At 37.2% G+C, this 17,705-nt stretch overlaps 1 protein-coding gene and 1 long non-coding RNA gene across 34 annotated transcripts in view; one reads left to right on the top strand and one right to left on the bottom strand.

The window, feature by feature from the left end:
* The window catches only part of LOC105431675 (uncharacterized), a 94,282-nt gene that overhangs the window by 62,041 nt on the left and 14,536 nt on the right, over positions 1–17,705 (top strand). For 21 of the 33 annotated variants that reach the window (XM_089075548.1, XM_089075569.1, XM_089075560.1 and 18 more), the window contains 5 exons: positions 8,462–8,530; positions 13,396–13,452; positions 15,418–15,486; positions 16,394–16,583; positions 17,215–17,561. In XM_089075548.1, the coding sequence (XP_088931674.1) occupies positions 8,462–8,530; positions 13,396–13,452; positions 15,418–15,486; positions 16,394–16,583; positions 17,215–17,561 (732 nt within the window). The remainder of the gene's footprint in view (positions 1–8,461; positions 8,531–13,395; positions 13,453–15,417; positions 15,487–16,393; positions 16,584–17,214; positions 17,562–17,705) is intronic. The other 12 variants (XM_089075572.1, XM_089075594.1, XM_089075613.1 and 9 more) reach the window with 3 other exon arrangements.
* The window catches only part of LOC148938322 (uncharacterized), a 54,603-nt gene continuing 41,170 nt past the window's right edge, over positions 4,273–17,705 (bottom strand). Inside the window, exon 2 of the long non-coding RNA XR_016139088.1 lies at positions 4,273–4,437. This is a non-coding gene — a long non-coding RNA (uncharacterized LOC148938322). The remainder of the gene's footprint in view (positions 4,438–17,705) is intronic.

The following is a 17,705-nucleotide window of genomic DNA, read 5'->3' on the forward strand; positions in this document are numbered from 1 at the left end:
TTTTTTTCCGTACACGTATGCATATGCGTGCCACGTGAACTCGTGCGGTAATTTGGCAGCCATTCATGCTCAACGCACAGAGCCACGCGTGATCTCGTGAGGCGGATGCAAATGAATCTGCATCAATCGCTCAGACGAGAGTTCCAAATCGAATCATACCATATCTCTCTCTCTTTCTCTCTCTCTCTCTCTCTCTCTCTCTCTCTCTCTCTCTTTCTCCGCCTCTCTCTCTCCGCATGCGGAACGCCAACGCTGCACGTCAACAGTCAGTCAGAAAATCAAGGCGATTCAGCGCAAGTGGCATCTGACGCGTATCGAATTAGCCCGTAATTGCCTTCCGTGGACATCGAGACAATTAATCTGTCATGCAAATAATCGCGGAGGCGTCTTTGTACATCAGGAAGCTTCGTCGGAATATTCTTATTAGGGAATACCACCGTCCGTCTAATAATGCCTAATCGTCTTAGGCTTCCCGTCTGTCTCATTTACAGAACGCAATCTAGTCACGATACGCGTTTTACATTATTCAAACGAGCATAATAGGATAACAGAAATAAATTTTATTCAACGATATACATGTCCAAGAACGTGGACATGTGCCGGAACGTTTATCTCATTTTTATTCAGAAGCTATCATTTGTGTCTCGCGCTTCATTTGACTGAGTGTGGATTAAAATGATTAAAATCCTAGCATTGCGTTATTTTATTCAGGACACGCTGACGTCTAAAGCCTCAGATGTTGTATCGTGCGCACGCAACACGCGTATTTCCCTTTGTTTTTCATCTGCCTACTCTCGCCCGATTCCCAATGGGCCGTATTTTATTAAGGGAAGTAACGGTTCCTTATTCCGTGAATTCTATTCGTAGAAAAGCTCAATGTTCCGGATTTTCTAGTAAAGTAATCTGTGAAATTGATACTTCCAAGTGCAAACTTTTACAAAAATAATATTTTGTTGTAGAGACAATTAAATTTTATATGTAATTTAAGGAAAAACGCATTTATGAGAGAAATTTGCTCTTTTATATTTGTTTTTATTTTATATTTGTTTATAATTCTTTTGGGTGGACAAAAAATAATTATTTACGAACAAACGTGGACAGTAAAATTGTGAACAGTAAAATGCGATATTCACTTTGTAAAAATTCGAGATGCCAACTTGATGACCTATATATGGGTGTCCTGATTAATACATTCATATATACCTATTTTATTTTAAATCATGACGACATACAAAATGCTCACAATAATTAAATTCGAACATAAAAAACATTAATAGAGCTCTGTCAATAGTTTTTTGTCAGCCAATTTTTTTTTCCATGAAGTACATTTTTCATTTTCTGCATAGAAAATTCTGAGAAGACGATAATGTTTCATTTTGCACATTTCACGCTTTTTTAAACATCAGATAATCTTGAAATAACATACGGTTTGATAGCACGCAAGGCTGATGATAAACTGAAGTCATAGAGATATAATCAACTGAAAATCATCGAAAACGCGCGAGAAAAAAAAAAATTAGTAGAAACAATACATAAAGGAACGTAACAAACGTTGCCTGGAAATTGGCGTTGGAAATTGCGCCTCGGTGTAACCCGACGCCTGACCATGTAGATCATTTATCACTGCAGACATTCGTCTCTGACATTTTCAGCATGGATAAATGTCAGCTTGTCCGATATGTTGTCTTTTTAGACTCGATATTGCATCCGAAACTTTGAGTCGTTACGACTTGAACGATAGTCGTCGAGGAAAAGACGGTACGAATTAAATACCTAATTATACAATGCAAAACGAATATCTTAACATTCATCTCTTATGAAATTTTAATGCGGGGAAGAAAGTAGCGTAATTTAAATGCGGATTTCTACTCGGAAAAAAAGTGCAACGTGAACCGCAATGAAATTTCGGTTCCGAAGCAGCTTGAAAGCAGTAGCCGGATTTTTTTCTCGTCAGTCACACAAGAAAGATTGCGTTGGATGCACATAGTACTTTTCCTTGTGTTTCTTAAAGATAGCGCCTTCTTAAAGATACTTTTACGATTGCATTCATTACGGCGCGGAAACAATGGCCGGCATATAGTGCAAGCGAAATATTCGCGGCATCCGTGTCGAACAACAGACGGTTTCCTTCGTCATATTCACGGCTGATATCACGACGATCTTACGATTAAACGGAAACGATGATATAACTGAAAGGAAGCTCGAGTTTATGTTCGTCGCCACCATAAACGCGAATCGTTGCACAAAGCATTATTGAAACAAGCATTTCTTCGAAGTGTAACGACCCGGATAATGGCAGCTTCAAGAAGTATCGTTCATATTAAGAAATATTGTTCAGAAGTATTATGTGAGATTCCTATCCCGCAAAAATCGGGACAATAACATTGTAATTCAATCTCGAAAGCAGATTTACCGCTTTTATATCGAGGCCATTTTCTCTTTCTTCTGTCTGTACTTGATTTCGCAATTTTGAGATGATTTCGAAATTTTTTTATTTGTTGAGAAATTTTAGGGATTTATGTAATTTTATGTGTTTTTCTGAGAATTTTATTGTTTAAGATAAGATAAATCTTTTCAGTTGTAACGTTGACGGACAGAGTGACGCGACCGATCAGAGTTCCGGGTTTTTCGAGAGATATTTTATACTTGTAGACCTTATAGATCATTCTATTCTTCCGCTAGAAACTATCCAACCGTTAAATTAATACATCGCTTGATAGTAGCTATCGCCTTTTCCCGTCCATCGTTGTTCTCCATTTTCTTCCTCATCAGTTTCGTCCTTTTAAGGTTCACCATACTGCTTGACAAGGGAGGAGAACGAGCGATATTTCCTCATGTTCCTTGCACATGTATCACAATTTTCTCTCTTATTTAGAAACAATTTACTTTTATAGAAGCGGAGGTATGAATGATAAAATTACTTTTAGTAAAAATTATTCAAGAATTATTATAATGAATTATTAATTTTAAAAATATATTTTTAATATGTCAATTAAATATTTCAATTATATTTTTAATGATCTTCGATTTTAATTCAGAAACATTTTTAATAAAAATTATTCACGAAATATCGAGATTATGATGAAATTATTAATTTTAAAAATATCAATTTTTTAAATATATCAAATTTATTTTTAATAAGTTTTGATTTTAATTTAGAAACAGAGTAAAATCACTGTCAATGAAAATTATTCACGAAATATCGAGATTACAATGAAACTTAATCTTAAAAATATATTTATAAAATATATCAAATATAACATATTTTTAATAAGCTTGGACAATCTAGGAAAACCTGGTAAATTGGTTTGTATAAGTCAAGTATCGCAAAATTTAATAGCATTTAAAATATATAAGTAAAAAATCGAACAGTTGCATATTTCTATGAATAAATCGCTAGATTGTTATCGCTATATTTTTCCCAACTTTTCATTTATAATTTCCCATTATTAGACTTTACTACTTTAATTAGACCAATCCTAAAAGTCTCGAAATTCGAATAAAACAAGCGTTTATCTTATACGCTTGCGAAAAGGCTATAGTGAGACATTGCAATTAGTGACTTAAATAGTCGATCGACTATTTAATTGCAACGCGAAAGGCGGCGGATTTCCATTGTCCGATCAAGATACGCGTGGCTCTCCCAGGAATTGCACTGCCGGCAATTTAAGCGCCTTTTCAAAGTACGAAGGGGGTCGTGTCGCCGGTAATTAACCGGCGCACGTCGGGACGCTCCAGAGAACGAACAGCTGCTATTTCTTCGTCGGCGCCTGGCAGTAATTAACTCTCTTTAATGTCCGATAAACCGGCCAATACAAATTCGTTACGTCTACCGATACGCGAAACCCCCGATTACATGGACGTGACACTGTTAATGTCTCGAAGAGAAAAAAAAATAGAATGTTTCCACCGTGTTACACCGCCACTTAAATCTGATCTTATCGAGGTGTTTTATCTATAAGATTACGAATCTTGTCACGCAAGTTCAATCATGTTGAACATGACACCGAGAGAGATGCGACATTAAACGCACGATTATAGAATTTAGATACGATGACATTCCGAGATCTGTGTTTATTTATCGTTCGCACCGATATTTGTGAAAGAAAAGATTTAATTTGAAAAAATTTAATTTATTTAAAAAGTTCTCTGTCAATCTTTTATGAACTATAGAGACTAATGCTACTTCACTCATGTATAAATAGTTGAACGTTAAAACCGGTCTGAAAGCTTTCGAGATTTACATTTTCGTGTTGTGTATCGACTTGCTGTGTCTACACACAGGACGCAACGTCGAATCACCAGCGGGCGTCGTGCTAAATGCGTTAGCGTGTATTTGCTTACTAGTTAAACGGCTGCTGATATTTGCTCCCGGGACCTTGAAGTGCATTCGAGTGTACGCAACGCGACGATGTAATCACTGGTCCCCGTAACGACCTGCAAATAAACCGGCTACCATTATCACGCAACCTCGGGAAAGGAGGCGAAAAATTAATTCGTGTCATGTTCGAAGTCCGCATTCTTGCTTCTCCCGTTCGTAATTTATTATTAACAATAATTTGCCGGAGGTTTATGCAAATCGATCGCGTCACACCTGCGTGCGAATTTCTTACATAACGCAAGACACCGAGTTTCCCGATCGCCATTCACGTAACGTCTCTCGGTTGGAAACAAGAATCTTTGCACGCGTTTTATGCACACTCGTGCGAAAAACTCTTTTCTCTCTACGCTTCCATCTCTATTTACTTGTACAGAAAAGAATTTTAAAGACAACTAAGAAATTATTTGAAAATCTTGTTAATCTTCGTACGACGTAAAGAGATTTAAAATCTCATTAAACAAAATCCGTTTTGCATCTCAAATGAGTATTTTCTACACGTACTTGGCATCATAAATGGCGCTCGCGGTTAGCTTTCCAGATTATTTTGCGTGAGAATTGCCCGAAAATTTATAGTCGTTGGTGGACGCTTTTTCCCTTTAGGTTGCGATGTAGAGGGAATGTAACTCCGGACTGGTGAGATGCGATAAGAATTGTTACATCTCGAAAGTACCTCTAGGTGAATTCAGTTCGTGCGAGAATACAAAAGACTCCATTTAAAAATTGAAGCGCCCTCAAGTTCCTGGCAGCGTAGCAAACTTAGGCGCGATGTACGTCACTAAGTGCTTTTGTGTGCTCGGAAATATCGAATTTTAGAAGATGAATCCTTTTTTTCAAAGAGCAAATAGAACAGTTAATTATCACGTAAATATGTAAAGAACAACTAAATTATACATCTTTATTATCCTTTATCGATACTTTGAAGTAAAATTGAAGGAAAGCTAATATTGAATATTTAAATTAAACTTATAATATTAATATTAATTAACATAAGTGTTAATATTTTACTAAATTTTAATAAGTAATTACATTAATATTAAGTATTCAAATGTTTTTAATAAAAGATATTTGATGTTTAAAATAGCGTCTTTGTCTTCCTGTTGTCTTCTTCAAAGACAAATAAAATCCGTAAATCTCCGTCGGTTGAAAATACAGAATTTCTCGTCGGCGAACGCTTTTACGTAACGCCGTTTGCCGTTGTACGGTGCAGGTGTAGTTAGGTAGCGATGCGGTTTATTCGCGAGTCTTACATCGATAGCCAGTAAATCGCGAGATTATGTGGAGCCACGGTGCTGCTCGACGAACGTGGCCTCGTCCTGCAGATGCGAGAACTCGCGTACTCATGTTTATTCCCGCGCGGCCATTTCCTTTTATCTCGCTTTGCATTTCCGCTTTGCAGTTTCGACTGCGTCTAAATTTGCGCGAGACGTCATTCGCACTCTCGGTGACATAGCAAACACAATTTTGATTCACTCTCTCGCGCCAGCTTTGAGAAGTGACTTAATCCCGCGAGAAAACAATCTTGAAACGTGAAAATAATCACAGATACCGATCGAAACTTTCTAAAGATGCTATTCGACGCTAATACTTCTTATCTGCATGCGTTGCGTAAACAGTTCTCCGAGATTTAATAGAATAATCAGTCAATTTTTGAGGTCTACTTTAGACGTAATCTTTAAGATAAATCTTGCGAATTATGTATGAAAAGAATATTTCTTTTAAGTATTTGAAAAAAATTTGTATACATACTGATCTGAAAATATAATTTTGTTGGGCCATCAAAATAATTATATAAGACGTTCAAATTGATTGCTAGAATATAAAAAAATATTTGCAATATCGTGGTTAAATATTTTTAACGGTCAAACAAAATTATTTTTAGATCTTTAGATATTTCAGTAAGGTCATTCTTGCTCTATCCTTTCTCTAAATATATGCAATTTTCTGTCTTGTCTATCGTGATTGATACTGACGTAGATTAATGAGAAAATTTTTTTTCACTTCCCGGTAGAGCAGCAGTGTAAATGACTGCACTTTTGACAAGCCGACATAAGACTGATGATTATTATGACTTCACACGTGAACCGAGGAGCATACGAACATTTTTAAATGAGCCGGACTCTCCTTTCAGCGAGACTCTTTTCAATCGTCGCGACGCCTTCAAAAGTACACCTCCGGCGTCTTTAAACCACAAAGATCCCAGACTCTTCGTGTCCCTCCCTCCCCCCCGCACACCCCACGTTTCTCTTCGCGATGCGCGAATCGGAGATTTTATCTCGGCGTTTATCGCTCGCCTCACCCTCTCTGCTCTCATTATCCCCCGACGTCTTAATAGCGCGAATTTAGCGAGAATTTCGAGAGCTGTCCTCGTAAGAACGGCCATCGACGGCGAACGACAATGTCGCCATCATAAAATGCTTTCTCCTCACCATAAACGTCTCGCGTTATCATCGTTAGCGTTTCTCATCCGTCGTTCCGCATCATTATCCACCGCTCGATACTTTAAACTACATCACACTCCGCTATAGGAAGTGAGATCCGCCGACTCGGATTATTATCTTCCTACTCTTTATTTTTTCACTTAAAATCCGCGGAATTAGAGCCTAAGTACTCTTTTCCTTCATTTCTTATACAAGAGGTAATTTAGTCTTTTTTTTTTCCCCCCTTCTAAAAGCTATCGATGAATCATTGCCGCATTAAATTAAAAATAGTTTCACCTCTCTCGCTGCGTTTATTTTAAAATATTATTCTTCCTTAAACACGCTTTAAAAATTTTTTAAATTTTAAATATGGTAATTCTAACATTTTAGACATAAAACTATGTAAATTTTTTACATTAGTTATAAATGTAAATATTCAAATTATGTTACACAAGTAATTACGTGTGATATTTTTATGCGTGTCCTCTTTTAAAATTTTAACATTTACATTTGTAAAACAAATTTCCCAGTTTGCAAATCAATCTATTATAAATAAATCTACAAAAATAATTCAATTTCCGTTTTTTCCATTCAACTTTTACGGTTCAACGTTAGATTTTAATTATCGAGCAAAATCAGCAATAAGTTCCTCGCACTATAAGAGCGAAATCCATCGAGTCTCGAAGTGAATTACGCTGAAGATATACGTTTCATTCGGAAGACATGAGCCTGCATATCGAACCTTTTCAGCGTGCCCGAGTTCCATCCAATTGAGTCGGTGAATGTCTCCGCGTAATGGAAGGAAGAGACCCTTTCTGCGAAATGTCGAAGTTCAACCACCCGCATTTACCGTATACATGTATACCGTATGCCTGATACGCAACCTTTCGTAGCCCTAGCCTTTACCTACATGCGTTGCACGATTCGATACTCGTCGGCATAATGCAATTTCTTCATGGCACGTGTGGGTGTTCTGCCTCGTTTACCATCGACATCTCGACTTTATTTGCGATTAGAAAGGATATGCGGAACTTCCTCGCGTTTAACGACGAGACGTATTCCGGAAATTTGCCCTTCCTCCATTCGACGCTGTCACGCGATTCTCAAGATTGAAATGTTGTAAAGCTAATTCTAGACATTTCGGCTTTTTAGGTATTTCGCGGAGCTAATTTTAAAGTTGCGAATTATCTTATATTGTAATTTAATTTAATTTATTATCTATAATTTAGCGGTAGCAATTTAAACAAATTTTAAACAACTTACAACTTGCCTGTGCGTCAAAGTAAACAGCTCATGAAATTACAAGAATTTTATTCTTGTAATTCCGATACAGATTATGGGCCGTCTAAAAACACGCTTTAATCAATAGACTGAAATTAAATTCAAAATTTAGGTGGTATAATCCAAAATAGTAACTTTAATTAAATTTCCTGCCTTCTGTCTTCCACGGGATGACACCAGTTGTTCCATTGCGAGGGATTGATGCGGCTACTAGAATACTAATACCAGCGCAAGATGCTCGAAACGTTCGGAACTGTATGTCATTAAACGACGACCATTTTTAATTAAATTTTTATTCACCGCCGTAATACGCTCGCGTGTTCAATAACTAACTCCGCTGCGATGGACAAAGTTGTTTTATATGAAATAATTTATTTTGCAGCTGGAGCCGCTCCTGAGGAAACTAACCAAAGGTCCAGTTCTGCACACAATCGCCACTCTCTCACGAAGGGTAAGTTTGACGAATACAATTGATTGCATTTAGGGTACTTTTTGTAACGAAAGCTCTACAATCTATTGTGTAGAAAAGCCGCATTGTATCTCAAAACGGACAATTAAACAGTTTCAACGCTTAACAACGCATAGAGATTCTCATTTAATAAATAAATTAAATTATAAATAATAAATTAAGTTATAAATAATAAGTAAAAATTATAAAATTATAAATAATTTAATAATTTTTAATTTTCTAAATTTCCTTGTGAAAATATTAGATAAGCCAGACAAATGATTTCATTAGAAAAATAAAATTGATATAACGCGGTGTGTTCGCAGATTAATGCTTTAGAATTTAATTTTTATTTAGCTTTTCTCTATCTTTTTCTCTCCCATATTCATCTGTCTTAATATATCCTAGAGTGCTGTAGAGTTTTCGTCGAAACTCTAAAGCACTGACTCGAGAACTTTTCATTACTTCGTAGCGAATGTGACGCTCGATGTGATATCTCTCACGGTGGCTTTTTGACATTTACACGGCGGATTTGGACGCGATGCACTTTTTAATATCACCCCGTGTCTACCACCGTTTCTGTGAAACGCTTGAGAACACAGTTTGATCATTTATTTGTGATACAAATAGTGACACAGACATATGTACATACGAGCATACAGGCTGGTTTTTATTTCAAAGACCTAAAAAATATTTAACATTTCAAGTACGTTGTGTTTTTAAAATATAGAAAATACGATGGAAAATCGCTCGAAATGAGAAATATAATATGTTCTCTTGGATTAATTGCTCTCTATTTGTTTTAAATGTTACGTGCTTAACGCAAATTACGCTAATTTGAGTTATAATAGTTACAGATAATTTATTTCATAAAATCCCTTGTTTTTAAAGTAATTAAAATCTCACTTTGTAAAATTGCGAGAGTAATCAGATCGTGAAGTATATCTTATGTGAATTCGGGATCTTCGGCGACTTTTCGTAGGAACGTTTGTGGAATTACCGCCGATATTCCGCAGTCGATAACGATATTAATCTCGCACGGAAAACCACGTCACTGCTTTCCAATCCGCGGTGCGGAATTGAGAGCACTATCGAGTCGCAATGGATCCGAAGTACGACTTCTGGGTCGCAGTAGATAACGAATGCAATTCTATCGGCAGTTCGACCTGCGAAACGGTCAAATGGATTTAATAACGCTTCAATTACATTCCGCGCTTTTGTGGGAGAAGCCGCTACTTTAATCAATTGTAAAAAAAGCGCCCGTGAAACTGATAATAAATCCTTCGTACGACGATAAAAAAATCAGGCATGTGGCAACACACGTCAAAAATTGAATTTGAAATGAAAGACACACGGTGCGTAATTTATTACACGGTTGTGTAATTAGACACGTCTCAGTGACTGGCATAATTAAATTCGGACTAACGAGGTCCATGCGTCGGATGCGAATGTATATGTGTAACTTGCATAAACAATTTATTTAATATGAAATATTAATTTGTATTTAATTATATATAATTGAGAATTTAATGGAATTTATCTCTTATTTTAATAGCTACGACAAAAATGCGAAATAAGAAAATGGAAAAATGTTCTCTCGTGACAGAGAATATTTGTATGTCTTTCTTCGACTCACTTTCTCTCGTTTAAGAATTAACGAAGTAGTTTGTGAAGTATTTAAAGTACCTTTGTTTAAAGACGAAGAAAATTATCGAGAATTTATATTCGAAATATAAACTTCGTGCTCGAGAAGCACGCTCGTTCATTAAATATTAGTCAACTCTAAAGCATGAGAAATGGGGACAATTTCGATGGTTATCCATGGTTTTTAAATTTACCTACCCATTATTGCTACGATAAATTGAAAAAGAGATATATTCTTTCTAAGAATATATTTCAGTAAAAATATCGTATGATTACCAAAGAGAATATTAATCTTGAATAAGAATGAGAAATTAAAACGCCAATATAAACCAAATATTAAAAATCATAAGTAACTTAAAATAAAAATTAAAACTTCAAATTGATAAATAAAAATTTCCTTCCAAAATTTGTCCTTCCGCCTAGATTACTTATTCAATAATTAAAAACTATTATCAAATATCTTTGTCGTATATTCCTGTCCAACCTGTTTACCTTTCGTATAAATATCTTCGCGATAATAATCGCTTCAGCAAACACGAAAAGCACGATCATCGATGAGAAAACTCTCGTTACTCGCGGAAACACCTCATAGATCATTCACATGGCTTAAACCAACGGGTATCCATTCGTATTCTACACCGCCACTCGAGCGAAGGTTGGCGAGATAGAATAGTCGAGTGGATGAATGGAGGATTCGAGAGGAAAACCCGGGGACGTGGAAAGAAGCGAGGAGGAGAAGGGCTCAAGAGAAGACAACCTCGGCGGCATACAAGCAGCGAGAGATGGGAGCGACGGATCCCATTGTTTTCCGACCCACTTCCAGACGAAGGGAGATTAACAGTGCCGTGTGTATCCATCGGCGGATTTTCCAGCGTTTGAGTCTCCAAGACGGCGACGACGACGACGACGACGACGACGACGACGACGACGAAGAAGATTGCGACTACAGCTGCATGATAGACACACCATCGGCTCGAACGGGCGCATCTCTCCGGGCGACTGTGTCTCGTTCGTTAAATTGTCTCGGTTACCTCATTGTCTCTGCATATCCTCGGGACTCGAAATTGCGGACACGCCTATCCGACTCGTAATTACGGACACGTCGCTGCAAGCATCGTCGCAAGAATCGGAATTTTAACGAACCAAAACATTATTGCTCTAACCACTTGCTTAAAACAATAATAATAATAATAATAATGTAGAAAGTTTGTTGTATTAAGAGATACTCTATTGCTTCATTCGTTGACGAATATTTTTTGAACGGGATTTTGTTAAACGATCCTGCGGGACATGGAACTTTTTTCTTTGGTGTTCTGGAAATTTGTATGTATTGTGTCAAGGTTTCTGTGTAAGTTTTTTCGGCGTTTTTTGCAGTCTCTCGGCATTTCCATTTCTTATTTAATTTCAATTTTTCGCGCGCTGTTTAATATGACTGCATTGTTTTTTTTAATCGTTATATACCGTTCCGTTCGTCGAATGCGAGAGAATTAACGGAGATATTGTGTGGACGACAGCTTTCAGAGAGATGGATGGATCGGGACGCATTGTGCGTTTCCGAATGACCGAAGATTAACAGCTCCAGGGACTGCAATACCAGACGGTGCATTTTGCATTCATGTTCTCGAGGAAATGCTATTCCAACGATCATTATCTTCGCCGCCTTATGTCTTTCGAAGTTGCTCGTTTTCCACAGTCGAAGGAAAAAAATCTTTTCATCTGAATGGAAAGAAAAGAAAACCAATGCGCACTTTGTAGTACGGACTTTTTCTTTCGCTGTTTTTCTAAAATGTGATCGCATCACGCGCACTCTAGTATTGTCCATTCGCTCCTAAGATATCAGCTTTTGATTAAATACTGAAAATTGTAACTTACATTAAGTTACAACTTTAAAAAATTTTATTCGCGAAAATGTGACACGATGACACACAGATGCGAGCGATAAAAAGTTTCTGTTTCAATAATTCATGATCTTGCAAACTTGAAATATAAAGTTTGTCAATTTTCTCATAAATGAGAATTAGATGAATAGACACGACGGTATCAAACTTTCGTACGGTGATTTTTTTCCATGTTGCTCGCATCACTTTTTTTTATTTTTTTACTTTTCAAGCGCGCCACTCGACGTCTTCGGAGATGCCGCTTCGCCGAGTATCGAATAGAATTTCTTCAACGATTCGATACGAATTCGTCTTCCAAATTACATTTACGGGCGAGTGGCTGTCAGCAGTTTCCTACGTTTGGTAAAAGGAGAGTAAGTCCTCAATTACTGCCACGTATGTTGTTTGAAAAAGCCAGAGCTGCTTTCACATCGTCGGAGAATCCTCTTCTACATGTTGCGATATAACTCGATATTCCTGACGTCGAATCGTCTCCTTTTCATATCGTCTCTTCGGCATTTTCCCTCTTCCTCGTTCCCGTTCGATTCCACGTTCGCGTAACTAATGACATGTCCAATTACCATCAGCGGTAGGTTTACCGTTTCCTTCTTCCTTGTCCTCGCGCCATTTCGCCCTTCCCTCGCATCTGGCATTTGCAATCAGCGGTCGGAAACAATATTGGCAGCTTGGCAGTCGTTCCCGTGGACGTTCCCGTTCTGTTGACGCTTGTCGAAAACGCATCATCGGCGAAGGATGAAAATAAGCCAGCCGCGTTGCAATTAGCGAGAGCGGAGGAGAGAGTGGGAGGAGGGAGGGAGGGGTGCTTTCTGAATCGGATTCACGCGGTATCGATGAACAGCGAATGACTTTGTTGGCACTGATTGTGTACGCGAGAGATAACGAGATGTCGATCAATATCTCGACGCTCGACGCAATTCCGAACATGGAGTTTTATTAATGAATAACGTCATCGCGCAAATAAATATATTCGGTTTTACTCGTCACGAAATAAATACCGCACCCCCTCAAAGAACACGCCGTATAATTAGATATTTAATTTCAAACGCTCCTGTGCAGATGTAATAATATCGTTTAATAATCGCATAATTAAATAAATCGCAGTCTCATGCAACATACGTGATATCCGTCACCTTTCGATAAACGATATCGATTAAAACCAGCCGATGCTGTTTACTCGATATTACTAATGCACTTTGATATTACCGATCGTTAAACACGCATCTTTCCCCGACACAATGTCACACTTATCGCGCGACGAGTATTGCGAACCGCACGAACTTTGTAACAGAGAGAATGTGTATATCTTCAAATTTGTATCTTCCGCAGAGCAAACGATGCACTGGTTCGCCCAGATTGGTGGTGACAACCCCCTCGTTTTGTCAGGTATGCTCGAGTTGAGCTCGGTGTGCTTCGATAACGATTGTGTAACTTGTGTGTGTGTGGAATTCTGCAAATCGACGCGTTTGATGTGTTTGACGCGCCAAAGATCCAAGACCGAGATCGCATCCCGACTTACTACAGAGTGCATTTCTGCGCGAAAACATCTGATCTTTCGGAAACAATTGGTTAAAAAAGAGATATGTATGTCATGAGAAATTCTAGTTACGTTACCCGAAGGATCCCGTAATTTATGTTGCCAACGAAAGTTTAATGTACCCTAATGTGATAATTTCAGTGATAACATTTGCAGTTTGAAATTGTGATAACTAATATCTACGCTGTAATTAAAAGGGTCAATGCTTATCTATATACACCTGTATTCCTGTATACACGACTTTATTTAACGAAGAACGTGATAGACCATGATATAGAATTCTGTTTGCACGAGGATCGAATTTTTAACCAACTGTTAGCATGGGAATCGCAACCATATCTGTATAAAAAAAAAAATGTATAAATATGTGAATATGGATCGTGACATAGATTTGTTCTTCTAACTGCAAGTCGTGGAATGATTTTCTGTAACTCTCAATTAATTTATTAGGCCTGTCAAATTGCTGCCAGGCTATTTAACAAAGTCGACGTTAAACGTTTTCATTGATTTCTCTGCCGACGTGTACTATTTGCCACGATGACAAATCAGAAGTCATAAAAAATGAATTTATCTTACACAACGCAAGTAACAATGCTAACGAATCGTGTAATTTGGCAATTATATAACGGAGCGTTCGACGAATAATAATTAATACTTTTCTACTTGAACATTTTTCTACTTTCTCTTGATATGTTTAATTTAATAGACAATATTGGAAAAATATGTTGCAGCATATATATATTAACATTTTAAAATATAGTTACCCTTTGTATGTATTCTGTTTAAATAATATAAATATGATAAATTATAAGAATACTCTTTCTTGTATATCATAAAAATATTAAGCCGGATTTACTTCGCGGAGTAAAATATATTTTCTTACAAATCTTGACATAGTTTTTCATATCTTCCTAATTAATGTTTCTTTCTGTATTATCGGTTTATGCTGGACGTTACAAAATTTTTCTCATAGCACTATATCTCTTGATTCATGTATAGATAATAACAGAGACTGGCTAAACATGACATACAATTTATCTGTTATCATGCAATTTTCAACCGGTCTTATAAGCTTCTTAGTGAAGCTCACATTTTTAATATCACATTAAATGAAAAAGATTTTCTTTTTACATCGTAAGACATGATAACCCCGTTTTTCACTGTGCTTCTAAAACGAACATCGTCGGAAAAGCAGATTTTATTCAGCGGTCTTTTCTGGCGGTCTCATTATCCTTCCCGAAGAAATTAAGAAGCAGATAAGGATTACGGGATAGAAATCGCTTTAAAAAAATGAATATCTCATAAGATAAAATAAACACATTTTTGAAAAGATTATTAAACACAAATCATGAAAAAAGCCATGAAAGAATATATATTAATACTGATATTAAAAGAATGTTATGTTAATTAATATATCTAATATAAATTTACTTTATAACGTTACTTTATTTATTTATTTTATATCGCTTTTTTTTATTGTTTGGAATTTCGTGTTTTCGTATCAAAAGTTATCGGGACCTATCGGTGTTAACGGTTATCACGATTTATCCATTATTTTTCTTGGTTGCAACACCTGTCCTCGATCTTGCAATAACCCAAGCAACACATGCATGCAAAACTGTTCGCTTTAACCGCGCGTGCACAGATTTGCATATGTTATTATATCACTACACACGGCAGGTGCATATCGTAATATCCATTTGTTCATTCATTCATTCATTCGTTCATTCATTCATGCGTTCATTCGTACGTGCTGTAATCTTAATACTCGAATCTTACATGCACACGCATATGTCTCGCTTTCTTCTCGGCAGATGTGAAGCGCCCGCGAAGTCTCTACGACGAGGACTCCCTCGACGGCGATCGTCCTTACGAGAATGAAGGTATCAACGTTTTCAAGGGCACTGTACAGACCGTTCCCTTTTTCCTCTTCATCAGACTCTTATTTTTTTCGATAACACTAACAAGCCAGCAATGCCTTTTAATGCCTTTGTCATTTATATATATATATATATATATATATATATTTGTACCTTTAATGTCTAACAATGGCAATTATTAGTCACATTAATTTTGCAGTATCTTGATCTTGAATAATAAATAAACTTCATTTAATTGTTTCTAGTCTCGCGCCTTGCATTGTATCATGTTCTCTGAATGAACTTACTTCATTTTGTAAATAGCTATTTTTATTATTATCTTGATGTATTATATATAGAGTCTTCCTTTTGTTAATAAGAAGAGATTAGCATATTCCCATAATTATCTAATATTCTCATATATACACACACACACACACACACACACACACACACACACACACACACACATACACACAACCACATACATTCCTATCTCACGAATATAATTCTGTATATACAATTAATTATTTATAATAGCATTTGTTTTGTGGTAATCTGTTAATAGTGTTACTTTCGAGACGATTGTTTTAATACATTTACCTTTGCATTACATTTACCTTGAAAATTGTTTGAGATTTTTTTTTTTATTATTTATTTTTAATTGCAATTTCCTTCCTTTCTTTTTATTTTGATCTCTTTAAATTGTCTCGATATTTAAATTTGCTTAATTAAAAATTCTCATACTACTAAATATATCGCTTAATCAAATAAAGTGTAATAAAAATTTTTTCGCGTAATACCAAAAGAAAAGATGCGTTTATCTCTAACCGAATTCACTTGTTTGCGATAAACGGACAGTGCAAACTAAGCATTTGCAACGAGTTTGGACAGGCGGATACTGATGCTTGCCTCGCGTGGCTGTTTGTAGGACGGGAGTCGACGGGAAGCTCGAAAGAGTTGGACAGGGCGAAGCTCGTCCGCGAGAGGCAGAACGAGGAGCGGCAGCGGAAGTTGGAGGAGCTCAGGCAGCAGGCTCTCGCCGCGCAACGTTTCCGCGAGCAGCGCGAGGAGGAACGACGAAGACGCATCGATGAGCTCAGATCGCGCGATAACGACAGGTTTGTTCGAATCGAGTTTTCAAGACACGACTAATTCAATTTCTCGATTAAGGCTCGATTCTCTCGCGGCGCGACGGGGGGTTGTGTGACGTCAGAGGCGAGAAATGACATGTAAAAAGTTTCTTGCATCGCTTTATCTTGTACTTTTCCCTTAAAAGCGTGATATTTTCATATTCTTAAAACTTACTTATTAAAAAATACCAAAGAGTAAGATAAGTGTCCAAATCACGTAAAGGTGTAAAACTAGTGACTATTTTCTGGTATTTTTTACAAGTTTTAAGAATATGAAAATATCATGTTTTTAAGGGAAAAGTACAAAATAAATATATGACGCAAGAAACTTTTTATATGTCATTTCTCGCTTCTGACATAATTTAATATGATTGCAGCGAGAGACCCGAGCCTTAATTTGAGTGATATCGTATAAAGCATTTGGAGAATACAGTCACAAAATCTTCCTCGTTTAAATTATCTGGAAATTTTTAAAAGGAATTTATGTACCTTACCGTACCTATTGCTGATTTAAGATTACTCTGCAAAGCAAGCAGGATCCGGAATATTATCCAAAATTTCATTCTTATATCTGGAAATTATTATATCTGGACATGTTTTTTTTTTTTTTTTTGCGCAGACGAAACCAAGTCGAAGAGAGAAAACGGCTGATATGCGAGGCGGAGCGGGAGAGACGAGAGGCTATCCTCCGCAAGAATCAGGAGAGGGAAGCGCGTATCGAGGCAAAGAAGAGGAACGAGAGATCGCACATCGTCTTCGCGTTCGGCAGCTCTACGCCGCGAATGCTGGAGCCCGCCGACACCGGCGGCTCTACCTTCTGGGGCACCCGCAGGGCCACCTCGACGACCAATGTTATGATGTTCTCCGCTGCACAGCCTCTCACGAGGAGATCCTCCGAGAGGGAGTTGGACGGCAGCAAAAAACGGGCCACTTCCGCCGGTGGAATCGATCGAAAGCCAGGTGAAGGTCAGTCATCTTATTTCTTCAGATGTCGATCGAATTACGCGAATTCACCGAAATTCGTTCAAGAACAATCGGCAGAGGAGCGATCGTTAATTCGAGCACGTTAATCGCACGTCGCACATGGAAATTCAATTAACCCTTTCAGCG

The sequence above is a fragment of the Pogonomyrmex barbatus genome, unplaced genomic scaffold (genome assembly GCF_055798465.1).
Source record: "Pogonomyrmex barbatus isolate J1 unplaced genomic scaffold, ASM5579846v1 scaffold1, whole genome shotgun sequence".
Lineage (NCBI taxonomy): Eukaryota > Metazoa > Arthropoda > Insecta > Hymenoptera > Formicidae > Pogonomyrmex > Pogonomyrmex barbatus.